Below are 12,388 nucleotides of genomic sequence, written 5' to 3' on the forward strand. Positions count from 1 at the left end.
AATCTGCCTGGATTCATTAAAAAATTTTTTTCTATGCTCAGAATATGTCTTTTCTCAAACCTACTAGTTAAAATGTGATGTTTTATACTATTTTATGTTTTTTTTTTTTCATTAATGGAAGGCTTCCACTGTAAAAAAAAATTTTCTGGTGCTTTTTTTATGATTACTGACTCGTTTTCAAGTGTCCTAAATAGTATGTCTTTCTAATTTTATGGTACTTTCTCTTTTTTTTCAAATGTTCTTAAAATTATTACTTTGGTTATGGATCATGAAGCCTTATGCCACTCAAAGGTAATGTTCTAGTGAGGGAACAGCGTGTCTATCAACCTTCTCTAATGAAATATTCTGATCCAATGACTAAATCCAGGTTCCTGAATTAGAGCAGTTATCTTTCATCAGTGGACTTGATTTAGCACTCTGGCTTAATTTGCATTTTATTTCTTACAGGGCACTGCACAAACAAACCTGAATTGATCTTCAAGTTAGAAAATGGATTTGGCCCATGGAGTGTGGGAGAAGCCTCCATCCCAAGCCTCCCAGGTCAGTGAAGTCATCTTGAGCAAGGGAGGTCAGCAAGAAGCCAAGTCATCAGGTGTTGGTCATGTTGACGTCTTCCCACCAGTGTTTTTTCAGCCCAGGTTCATAGGAGAGCTGATGTGATGAATCAGACACATGATTTTTGCAGTTTCTGGAAACTTAGCCATGTCACCTTTTCTCCTTGAGGTTTTGACTAAATCATTGTTCCTTAGATTTGCCAAAAATTCAATTTCTGGGGAGATCTGAGACATTTTCTTTTTAGCTTTTTGAGATGGGATCTTTTGCAACACTGATGGTCTTATACTTCCCATAGAGCTGAGGCTGGTTCTGAACTCATGTTCTCCTGCCTGTATATCCCACATTCTGTAATTGAAGACATGGTCAACCACACCCAGATGGTGAGATAATTTCATTGGTCAGATAGTTTACCTAAATTCTCAGTGGCTCTTTCTTCTCTGTTTTATATTTATATCAGGCCTTTGTTGACCTGTTCTTCCAACAATGGGTCTCTGGTGACCTAATCAACCATTCTGTTCTAATTGTGATTTCAGAAGTACTCACACAAATGCATCTTTCCTTGATGTGATTCCACACTGTGAAAAGAAATTAAGCAAAGTCAGGTATGATGGTGAGATAATGGACAAAGATAAGATCGAGGATCAGAGGAAGAAAATAAATGCAGTTTTATTTTAGGAAAAACATGAAACTTAGTCACTATTAAGGAAGTAGTCCTGCTTTCTCTTGGGATGCCTTTTCCGCATTTTGGTGTATAATACACGGTTAGATACAATTCCAAATTGATAGTGACTGTGGTTAAAATGTAAATACAAATCTGGAAATTTGCACACCTCAGAGTATTAATATAGTTCTTGTTGCATCCACCTGCGGAATTTGTAAGAAAATGAGAAAGAGTATCATAATTTCCTTGTTAAGAAGGAAGATTAAAAGTTTTCTCCATGTTACCTCATTAATGGGTTAATTAAAGTGAATAAAGGAGATAATATAGTCCTAGGAGAGATGGGGGAAGATTATTGGAGATTAAGAAAGAGATGTCAGCCAGGAGTAGTGGTACACACCTTTAATACCAGCATTTTTATTTATGTTATTTTATTTTACTTTTTTATGCGTGTATTGCCTACAGGTAAGTGCACCCGTGTCATGCAGTGCCCGCAGAAGTCAGAAGAGACTGTCGTATCCCCTGGGACTGGAGTTATGGACAGTTGTTAGCCACCATGTGGGTGCTGGGATTCGAACTCAGGTCTTCTGCAAGAACAACCAATGTTCTTAACTGCTCAGCCACCTCTCCAGCCCCAGTACCAGCATTCTTTAAGCAGAGGCAGGGAGATCTCTGAGTTGGAGGTCAGCCTAGTTTACATAGTGAGTTCCTGGCCAGTGTGGGCTTTAGGGAGACTCTGTCTCAAAAAATGAATTAAAAAATACTTTTTAAAAATGCAAAAAAAAGGGAACAGTGTCAGGGGCCAGGCATAGTGGTATAGACCATTAATCCCAGCATTCCGGAGGGAGAGGCAGGCAGATCTCTATCAGATTGAGTCCAGCCTGGTCTGCCTAATGATCTCCAGATCAGCTTGGGTACAGGGAAACCCTATATTAAAAACAAAACAAAAATGAAAAAGTGGTTTCAGGACAGTGTATAAGTGGAAAAATCAAAAGACGATACAGAGGAAAAATAGTGTAGAGTCCAGGTTTGAGCAGAACTCAAAGGTTGTATGTTGGCTGTAAACACATAGAATCCAAAATGCCCTGAGGCCAATGAGCTGCCATTCATGACCACCCAAAATCCTTTGGTTTTTTTTTTGGGAGTTGCAACTGTGCAGTGTCTCCTGTCACCCAGGAAACCTGGCCTCAAACTCAACCTTGAATGTGTCTTCCTTTTGACTCTACTTCCTGATTGGTTGAATTTCAGGCATACTCCAATGTACTTTTGTTTGATGTAGTACTGTGGATCGAACTATTTCCATGCTTACACATCCCCCTCCCAACCTCCGGTTCTTTCCAGTGTTCAGTTGTGTACAGTCATTTCATCTTGGAAACTAGCTTTAAAAAACAAATTGATTTCACTTATCCACCTCTCATGCAGTGCAGTTTTCACACACCCTCTACTCCTTACACATGAATATCGGGAATGGTAAAAAAATGCCAGGAAGTTTTAGACACACTGACAGCAGTTCTGTTTGGAAGGTGGCCACTAGCCAGCCATGGAAACTGACAGGGTGAGATGGAGAATATTCGGAAGTTAGGAGGGCTTGGTGGTTATGCCTTATGTAAGGAAGAATAAGTCCTCTTCCTTGTGAATCAGAACAGAACATGGGAAGACTCAGACCTGAGTGAGCAGGTAGCTTATTCTCCATGGACTGACAGCTCTGAGGTCCTGTAGGAATCTACAGGTCTCTGGATTGTCACAGACTCCTCATCATCACTGTGTGGTTTATTATTTTCTGGTTTCTGAACACACTGAGACCCACAAGTAAAGTTATATTTCCCACTGGTCTGCCATAATCTGGCGCTTGGGGCTCACCCTTCCTATTGGACTTTGCCTTGTCTTGTCTCTGGAAAAAAATTGTGACCTCTATCTAGAAATCCACAAATTAAAATTCAGTATTTGCTCTTTTTTTTTTTTCTTTTTGAGACAGGGTCTCCCTGTAGCCCCAGCTGTCCTAGAACTCACTGTGTAGACCAGGCTGGCCTTGAACTCACAGAGATCCACCTGCCTCTGTCTCCCAAGTGCTGGGATTGAAGGTGTGCGCCACCACGTCCAGCCAGTATTTGCTCCTTTTATGCAAAGAAGCAATTTTCTTAACTTAATGCTGTCTGTTACTGCCAACTTACCTTAATGTGCCAGGAGTCAGCCAGCATAAATGATGAACTGTCAAGGTGAGGACAGAGGAATTACATCAGACTTTAACTATAGCCCAGTAACCCCCACATCCTTTTGACTATTAGAGGATAGATAAAATGTTTTTAGTATTTTTTGTTTCTGTTTTTATCCCATATATGCTTATTTTGTGTTTCCATTATATTCTCATCTCTTGTCCTTTCTTTTTGACCTATTCCTTTGATGTTTTTCTGTTATTTTTTAATTAATTTTGTGTGTATGCGTGTATTACCTGCGTGTAGGTAAGTGTGCCTGTGTCATGTAATGCCCGTGGAGGTCAGAAGAGGCTATCAGATCCCCTGAAACGAGTTACGGATAGTTGTTAGCTGCCATGTGGGTGCTGGGATTCGAACCTGGGTCTTCTACAAGAGCAATCAGTGTTCTTAACCACTGAGCCATCTCTCCAGCCCCTATTATTTATTTATTTATTTTTGGCCGTTTTGAGACAAGGTCTCCTTGTAGCCCCAGCTGTCCTGGAACTCACTATGTAGACCAGGCTGGCTTCGAACTCACAAAGATCCACCTGCCTCTGCCTCCCAATTGCTGGGATTAAAGGCATGTGCCACCATGCCCGGCTTTATTTTTTATTTTTTAAATTTCATTTTTTTTTTTCTTCATTACGTGTATGTGTGCCAGACATGATATGTTGGAGGGTGTCTTTCACCCTCTTTGTGGAAGCAAGTTGACAATTTATGGAGTTGGTTTTCTTCCACCGTTTTGTGGATTGTGAGGATCATACTTACATCATTAAGTTTGTGCTTTTTACCACTAAGCTCTCGAGTCTGCTCTATTCTTGTTACTTTTCCTTTTACCTAGTTTATGGGGCATTTCACACTGAGCTACACTGATTGAAACATAGATGAATGGGAATCCTTTCTCTGCCCTGTTTAGAAGAGAGTATATTCTTGGTGCTAACACCTTAAATATAACTGAAGAAAATTGTCCAATTTTACATGTCACATCGATGTCATGTTGAGTAAAATTTGTTTATTTCTTATAATTAATAAAAGGAACAAGGGAGAAGTAGGCTAAATGACAATATAAAAACAAACAACAGAAGCCGGGCGTGGTGGCACACACCTTTAATCCCAGCACTCAGGAGGCAGATGCAGGTGGATCTCTGTGAGTTCAAGGCCAGCCTGGTCTACATAGTGAGTTCCAGGACAGCTGGGGCTACGGGGAGTCCCTGTCTCAAAAAGACCAAAAAAAAAAAAGCCAGCTAAGATAATTTATCTCTACATGTTTCAATAGAGTAAAACAAGGCAAAAAAAAAAAGAGGCATGATTTCATTCCGCATCATATACTAGTGTTGTTATATTTCGTCATGAAAGTCTAAAATCCGTGCACTTACCATAAGTCAATTTATTTAAAAATTTGTATGATAATTAGTAACCACACATGTCTATTGCATATAAAAGATTTAAGTGTGATTCATGGAAAATATTTGTTAATAACATTATAGGTGTACACAAAGTAACCACCAAAATGAAAACCATCTTGAAAAATGACAGGAGTCATCTATGGCAAGTTGGAATCACCAACAGCAGGACATCAAGTGAAGAGATTGTTGACGTAAGCAATACTTTTTTTTTTTTTTTTTTTTTTTTTTTTTTTTTCAATATTTTTTTTTTTTTTTTTTTTTTTTTTGGTCTTTTTGAGATAGTATCTCCCTGTAGCCCCAGCTGTCCTGGAACTTACTATCGTAGACCAGGCTGGCCTCAAACTCACAGAGATCTGTCTGCCTCTGCTTCTCAAGTGCTGGGATTAAAGGCATGTGCCACCATGCCTGGCCAAGCATTACATTTAAAATGAGCTCTCAGTGTAGTTCAAAGGACTAGAAACACTTCTGGAATGTTTCCTCCAGAGTTTAACTGATAGCTGGAGAGTAAAGATGGGTTAATCAGGAAAAGTGGTTGACATGGAACAGTGAAGATGTGTTTGAGTTCACTGCTCCTGTGTATGGGACTAGCCATTTTAGCATGCAGCTTTACCCGACTAGTGGGAAGATGGAGAAGTGCTGATGAGGCATTCCATCCTTATTGGCAATCCTCAGGCTTAGTGAGATGTGGAGAGTTATGAAGAATATTGTACTTAACCAATACCAGAAAATACATGTCAAGAAAAGCCCCATAGCTCTAAGAAAAATAACCAATTATTCTATCTCCAGGCAGATCTAAAAATGCAACAGATAATTCAACAGAGAAAATCTTATAAAGGTACAAGATGTGTGAAGTCATCACACAGCAGTGATCAGATGTCTAACATACATAAGAAAGGTTTCAGTTATAAATTGGCTTTCAATCAATGTCAGAGGCTTCATAGAGAAGCGATACCCTCTGAGAAGAAAGAACACAGTAATTTCTTCTCCTTCAAGTCAAAAATCAGTGTATGTTGGAAACATCATACATCTGTGAAGCCCTATGAATATGAGCAGTGTGGAAAAGCCTTCTCCGTGAAGTATCATCTTGGTATGCATCAAAGAACTTACACGGAAAAGAAGCCCCATAAATGTGAGCAGTGTGGAAAAGCTTTCCCCTACAAGAATAGACTCATTTTGCATCAAAGAACTCATTCAGGAGAAAAGCCCTATGAATGTGAGCAGTGTGGAAAAGCTTTCTTCTACAAGGATAAACTCATTTTGCATCAAAGAACTCATTCAGGAGAAAAACCCTATGAATGTGAGCAGTGTGGAAAAGCCTTCTACGTGAAGTATCATCTTACTGTTCATCAAAGAACTCATACAGGGGAGAAGCTCCATAAATGTGAGCAGTGTGGAAAAGCTTTTTTCTACAAGAATAAACTCATTGTGCATCAAAGAACTCATACAGGGGAGAAGCCCTATGAATGTAAACAGTGTGGAAAAGTATACTCCCAAAAGTATTCTCTCTGGATGCATCAAAGAACTCATACAGGTGAGAAGCCCTATGAATGTGAGCAGTGTGGCAAAGCCTTCTCCATAAAGTGTAAGCTCACTGATCATCAAAGAACTCACACAGAGAAGAAGCCCTATGAATGTAAACAGTGTGGAAAAGCTTTTCTCTACAAGAATAAACTCACTGTGCATCAAAGCACTCATACAGGGGAGAAGCCCTATGAATGTAAACAGTGTGGAAAAGTATACTCCCAAAAGTCTTCTCTCTGGATGCACCAAAAATCTCATACAGGCGAGAAGCCCTATGATTGTGAACAATGTGGAAAAGCCTTCTGCACCAAGTCTCAACTCACTGTGCATCAAAGAACTCATACGGGGAAGAAGCCCCATAAATGTGAACAGTGTGAGAAAGCCTTCTTCAGGAAGTATGAGCTCACTGATCATCAAAGAACTCATACGGGGGAGAAGCTCCATAAATGTGAGCAGTGTGGAAAAGCTTTTCTCTACAAGAATAAACTCACTGTGCATCAAAGAACTCATACAGGGGAGAAGCCCTATGAATGTAAACAGTGTGGGAAAGCCTTCTGCACCAAGTCTCAACTCACTGTGCATCAAAGAACTCATACAGGGGAGCTCTATGAGTGTAAACAGTGTGGAAAAGCCTTCCCCGTGAAGTCTCAGCTCACTTATCATCAAAGAACTCATACAGGTGAGAAGCCCTATGAATGTGAGCAATGTGGAAAAGCCTTTTACTTCAAGTCTAGCCTCACTGTGCATCAAAGAACTCATATAGGTGAGAAGCCGTATGAATGTGAGCAATGTGGAAAAGCCTTCTTCTACAAGCATAAACTCAGTTTGCATCAAAGATCTCATTCAGGGGAGAAGCCGTATGAATGTAAGCAATGTGGAAAAGCTTTCTTCAGAAAGTATGAGGTCTCTGCGCATCAAAGAACTCATACAGGGGAGAAGCCCTATGAGTGTAAACAGTGTGGGAAAGCCTTCTGCTCCAAGTCTCAACTCGCTGTGCATCAAAGAACTCATAAAGGTTAGAAGCCCTATGAGTGTATGGTGATGCAAGGCTTTAAGCCTAGCAGGCAGATCTCTGTGCATTTTAGGCTAGCCTGATCTACATAGAAGTTCAGGGTTAAGGGTTACAGGCATGTAACCAGGCATGGTGGCCCACACCTTTAATCCCAGCACTTGGGAGGCAGAGGCAGGCAGATCTCTGAGTTCGAGGCCAGCCTGGTCTACATAGTTCCAGGACAGCTGGGGCTACAGGGAGACCCTGTCTCAAAAAGACAAAATATATATATATATATTGTCAGTGCTGGAGAGATGGCTCAGTGGTTAAGAGCACTAGCTGCTCTTGCAGAGGACCCAGATTGAATTCTCATCACCCTCCTCATGGCTAACAACCCTCTGTGACATTTCTAGGAGATCTGAAACCCTCTTCTGACCTCCGTGGACATCACATGATACAGGTGCACTTACATACATATAGGCAATACACTTACACATAAAATAATAATAAAAATAACAATATTTTTTAAAGCGAGTAATGTCTCAGTATAGCAGTGGTGGAATTTTTGTCTTTTTAGATTTGAGAGACTTCAAGTAGGATGAGAAGCTCCCTTCTCTTCCCACATCCCCTTACTTTTCCTTGTCTATCATGCTGATTTTTGCCCTCTGAGACATTTACCCATTTATCTTAATCGTGTGTGCCCAGAAGCATATATTCTAAAATTTCTTTACTGCTGAACAGGAATTTAGATTAGATGTTATGACAGACCAAGAGTACATAGTGAGATGATGTTTCCAAGGGGGGAGAAATAGGTGTAAAAGTGAGAGCTGGTCATGGGCCTCAGACCAACAATGAAGGCAGAATGCTGTGATGACAGGACAGCAGTAAGTAAGTCTGTTAATCTGACTATTGATCCAAGGAGACACAAGCATTCTGAAATAGCCTGTTCTGATACAGCGGGGCTCCTCCTTACACCCAGATACGACATAAATTCTAGAGGGCTCAGTCTTTGATGCTCTAGGTCGTTCTTCCCCAGTGTGAGGACCTCAAGGTTCTGGTTTCCATCACTAAACACTGCTTCATTTCCTTGCTCCAGACACCCTTTCCCCTCCCAAATTTCCATGCTTTACCATTGAGTTTTCTCCCCAGTCCTTTGGAAATTTCACTTCCCATCACAACAGGAGTGATCTTCCATGCACACAAGTCTCTGCCAGTCACTGTGTTTTGACTGCCTTCAAGATCCTCCTAGGCCTCTGAAGATGCACTCAAGCAGAATGCACAAAACTGCACTGCACTCTAGACCTAAAAAGTGGGCTCCACTGTTCCTGAAATACCCCCATAGTTACTTCCCTGTTACTCAAGTGCCATTTCTCCTCACATTTTGTCTTATTTTAAGGGAAGCACAGTCAATAATTCAGCAATGTGTATACTGGGAGATTCCTTGTCTCCCGTCCATGATGTCAAATAACTGCAGAGGAATGACCTGCTTTTTATTCTCAGCCTCTCTGTTCTCCTCTCTGTTGCTTTCACCACTCATTCTTCCCTTCCTCTGTTTGTGTGATGCTGTGGCTGAATCCAGACCCTTGTACATGCCAGGGAAGATCTCTATTACATAGCCACCTCCATAGTATCTTGAGGCAGGCTGTTAGTGACTTTCGGGTGACAGGTGTGCACTACCATTTTCAGCAGGTTTTTCTTTTTTTTTTTTTTTTTTTTCTGTTTTTTTGAGGCAGGGTCTCCCTATAGCCCCAGCTGTCCTGGAAAGCACAGAGATCTGCCTGCCTCTGCCTCTGGAGTGCTGGGGTTAAAGGCATGCACTACTGCTCCTGGCTAGTTTTTTTGTTTTTTTTTTTCCTCACCCACTGTCCCTCTTAGGCAGAAAGATTCACCTGAAAGGATCTGTCTGCCCAGTTCTTACAGTACACATAGACACAGGCACATAACTGAAACTCTTACTGAACTGAGTTTGTGAGCACTCAGAAGGGAGCTCTGTCCTTGAGTTTAGGGTTTGGCAGTTCACTTGTGTTTCTCAATTACTGAACTTGGAATCTAAGACCAGTGGGAAAAGGGAGCATGCACCAGAGGCTTAGCATCTAGAATTCCATGTGGACCTACCTCCTAGAGATGTTCTTCAACCCCACAGTGACCACCACTGGCGGGGGGGGGGGGGGGGGCGCCATTATATAGTTCATGAACTGAGCAATAGACATAAAGAAGGAGCAAATATGACTTGAGACAACACTTTATGACTGCACAGTTACACAGAGGTAGACTCCATCGTAGTGGGGAAGGTCTGGCAACAAAAGCAGAAAAATGGCTGATCGTATTTCATGTTCACAGAGGAAACAAGCCAGGGAATAAAGTCTACCCACAGTAATTCACTTCCTCCAGCAAGTTTCTACCTCCTAAATATTCCCTAATTTCACCAAACAGTAGCAGTGCCACCAGCTGGGGAACAATGTTCAAGTACATGAGCCTATGAGAGAGACTCCATTCCAGCCACTACAGGGTATGTAGCTTTCAGTCCATAAATATTTACAGTTACATGTTCTCGATGAATGGGTCCTTCCCTCCTTTATCTCTTAGGATTAGTTTTGAAGTCTCTTCCCGTTTTCTTCATTAGCTGGTTTTCATCCTCTGATTTTCAGTACTGGGATATTTCTGCCAGGGAGGTATGTTTCTAAAAGCAGAAGATAGGTTGATCTTTTTTTTTTTTTTAATCCAGTCAATTAGTTTGTCTTTTAGTTGGTGAATTGAATACCTTTGCATTTAAGTTATTGGCAGAGGTATAACATTGGTAAAGTGTCATGTGCTGTTTAAGCTCACTCAGAAGCTGGCTCTGGAAGTAAGGTTATCAAATGCACTTGAGGCACAAGTATGTTACAGTGTCTTCTAAGACCCTGTGTCTGGGGATGGACTCATCCCTCCACCCCAGGCCAAGAGAAGGAGAAAGCTAAACAGAAGCAGAGTAAAGTTAAAATACTGTGTAATTGTGCACAGTAGGGAGGTAAATCGGTCCCAGAGCAAAAGACTCAGCTATTGCTATTTCATGATACAAAAATGCCTGTGGTGGGCATTCAAAGTATAGTCTCACACAGAAAACCTTCCTGGGACCCTCTTTTGCTCAGAGGCTTCAACTGACCAGTTTTGATTGTTGGGGCTTCCTTAGTTTATGCTGGATGGTGTGTCTGATTATATGTTGTATGATCTTTTTCTGTTTGTATCTTTTGTGCCTACTGGCTGTATTCTTAATAAACTCACATTTGAAACAGAAGGGATACTTACCATGACTCTTTGTGGTAAATAGGTGGTCTGCTATTCATTCTGGATTGTTTCTCTTTCCAGTTCTTTGAAACGCACCATCATTGTGTGTTAATGCTCTCCTTGCTCATATATTCCTGCCATGTAGTGCATTCTTTCCTGTATTTTAGTGAGGGTATCTTTCTTCTTCCTCTGTGTAAACTATTTAAGTATTCTGTTCAAGGCTGGCTTACTTGTCATGAATTGACTGAGATTGTGTTTGTACTGAAATGCTGTAGTATCAGTTTTAAGAGAAATCTTTGCTGGGTATAGCAGCTCTGATAGTTACTTTTGGGACTGGAAATATGTCATTCCATTTTTTCCTTATTTTTAACATTGCAGAACTAAGTATCTGATTTTGTTCTCATACTTCTCCATTATATGTTAGAATGTTTCATATAAAACTTAATGATTCCATGCCTTATATTTTTTGTGCTGTTTGTGACAAGATCTCTCTGTAGCCTCAACTGACCTGTATAGACCAGTCTGGACTTGATATCATAGAGATCTGCCTGCCTCTGTTGGCTTCTATTTTTGACAAACTGAATATTTCTGATATGATCATGTCCATTTGGGGTTCTAATCATGCCTTTTTTTTTTTTTTTCTAACTTCCTTAACCTTTGGAAACTTTACTGGTATCTATTGAATGCATCATCTGCAACTTATTTAATGTCATCCACCTATTGTACTCCAAGGAGTTCCATTTACCAGCTTCTGTCCTTCTTTCTTCAGGAATAACTCTATCAATTTATTACAGACATGAAAATATGTCGGGTGTGGTGGCACACACTTTTAATCTCAGCACTCGGGAGGCAGAGGCAGGCAGATCTCTGAGTTCAATGCCAGCCTGGTCTACATAGTGAGTTCCAGGCCAGCTAGGGCCTCAGGGAGACCCTGTCTCAAAAAAAGACAAAAAAAATTAAATATGAAAATACACTGTATAATATAAAGAATGCGTATTCATTAGTCATAGTGGGTTTTTTGTTTTTTTTTTTTTTTATCTTTTTGAGATGGTCTTCCTGTAGCCCCAGCTGTCCTGGAACTCACTATGTAGACCAGGCTGGCCTTGAACTCACAGCGATCTGCCTGCCTCTGCCTCCCAAGTGCTGGGATTAAAGGTGTGCACCACCACGCCCGGCTTAGTCATAGTTTTTTGAAAAAACATGGTGGGGAATATGTTTCTTCAATTCTTGGACACAGTGCTTACTGTGGTGAACTAATAGTCAATTGTATCTTGAAGCATCTATTCGTAATACTTGGGAGTCTACAGGGCCTCTCTTGGTAGAGAATCGAACTCTGACATATCATGCTAGGACTCAGTTGTTCTCTTCATGACCCCCTCAATACTGAACCTTTCATGATGCCAAAACAAGTACCATCTAGGAAAATTTTCCACATCACTTGCCAAGTTCTGCTGCCAGCATGATGTCTCCCGCCCCCCATACCACCACCACAGCTTTTGTGTACTAACCCTGAGGAAGACTTTCCTACACTATATTACCTCAATGATGCTGATATCTGGTAAATCACAGTTGATTTTTTTTTAGCCCCTGCTGACCTGCATCCATTGTCCTAGTAAAGCAAAGTTTTAATTTCCACAAATTCTTAATTCAAATGTATCACACAGATGATCCTCATACGATCTTTTCTTCTATCTGAAACCAGAAACCAGGCTTCCAGTATCTACATTTCTGTCAACATTCATCTTCCATAAGTCCCACAGAATAGCACAATAAACAGTAAAGTGCTTTTCTACCCCGAAGT

At 40.8% G+C, this 12,388-nt stretch overlaps 1 protein-coding gene across 6 annotated transcripts in view; it reads left to right on the forward strand.

Moving 5' to 3' along the window:
* LOC103740521 (zinc finger protein 260-like) overlaps nucleotides 1-12,388 on the forward strand; it is a 37,210-nt gene that overhangs the window by 6,774 nt on the left and 18,048 nt on the right. For 3 of the 6 annotated variants that reach the window (XR_003850841.1, XM_017800162.2, XM_008841174.3), the window contains exons 3-5: nucleotides 448-540; nucleotides 4,893-5,002; nucleotides 5,598-7,347. Coding sequence is in view for 5 of the 6 variants with exons in the window: in XM_017800162.2 (XP_017655651.1) it covers nucleotides 448-540; nucleotides 4,893-5,002; nucleotides 5,598-7,347 (1,953 nt within the window). In the remaining variant the exon portion in view is untranslated. Of the gene's footprint in view, nucleotides 1-447; nucleotides 541-4,892; nucleotides 5,003-5,597; nucleotides 7,348-9,756; nucleotides 11,397-12,388 lie in introns of those variants that run through there. The other 3 variants (XM_017800169.2, XM_029567525.1, XM_017800172.2) reach the window with 3 other exon arrangements.

This window comes from Nannospalax galili, unplaced genomic scaffold, assembly GCF_000622305.1.
Source record: "Nannospalax galili isolate Female #2095 unplaced genomic scaffold, S.galili_v1.0 scaffold1431, whole genome shotgun sequence".
In the NCBI taxonomy this organism is placed as follows: domain Eukaryota; kingdom Metazoa; phylum Chordata; class Mammalia; order Rodentia; family Spalacidae; genus Nannospalax; species Nannospalax galili.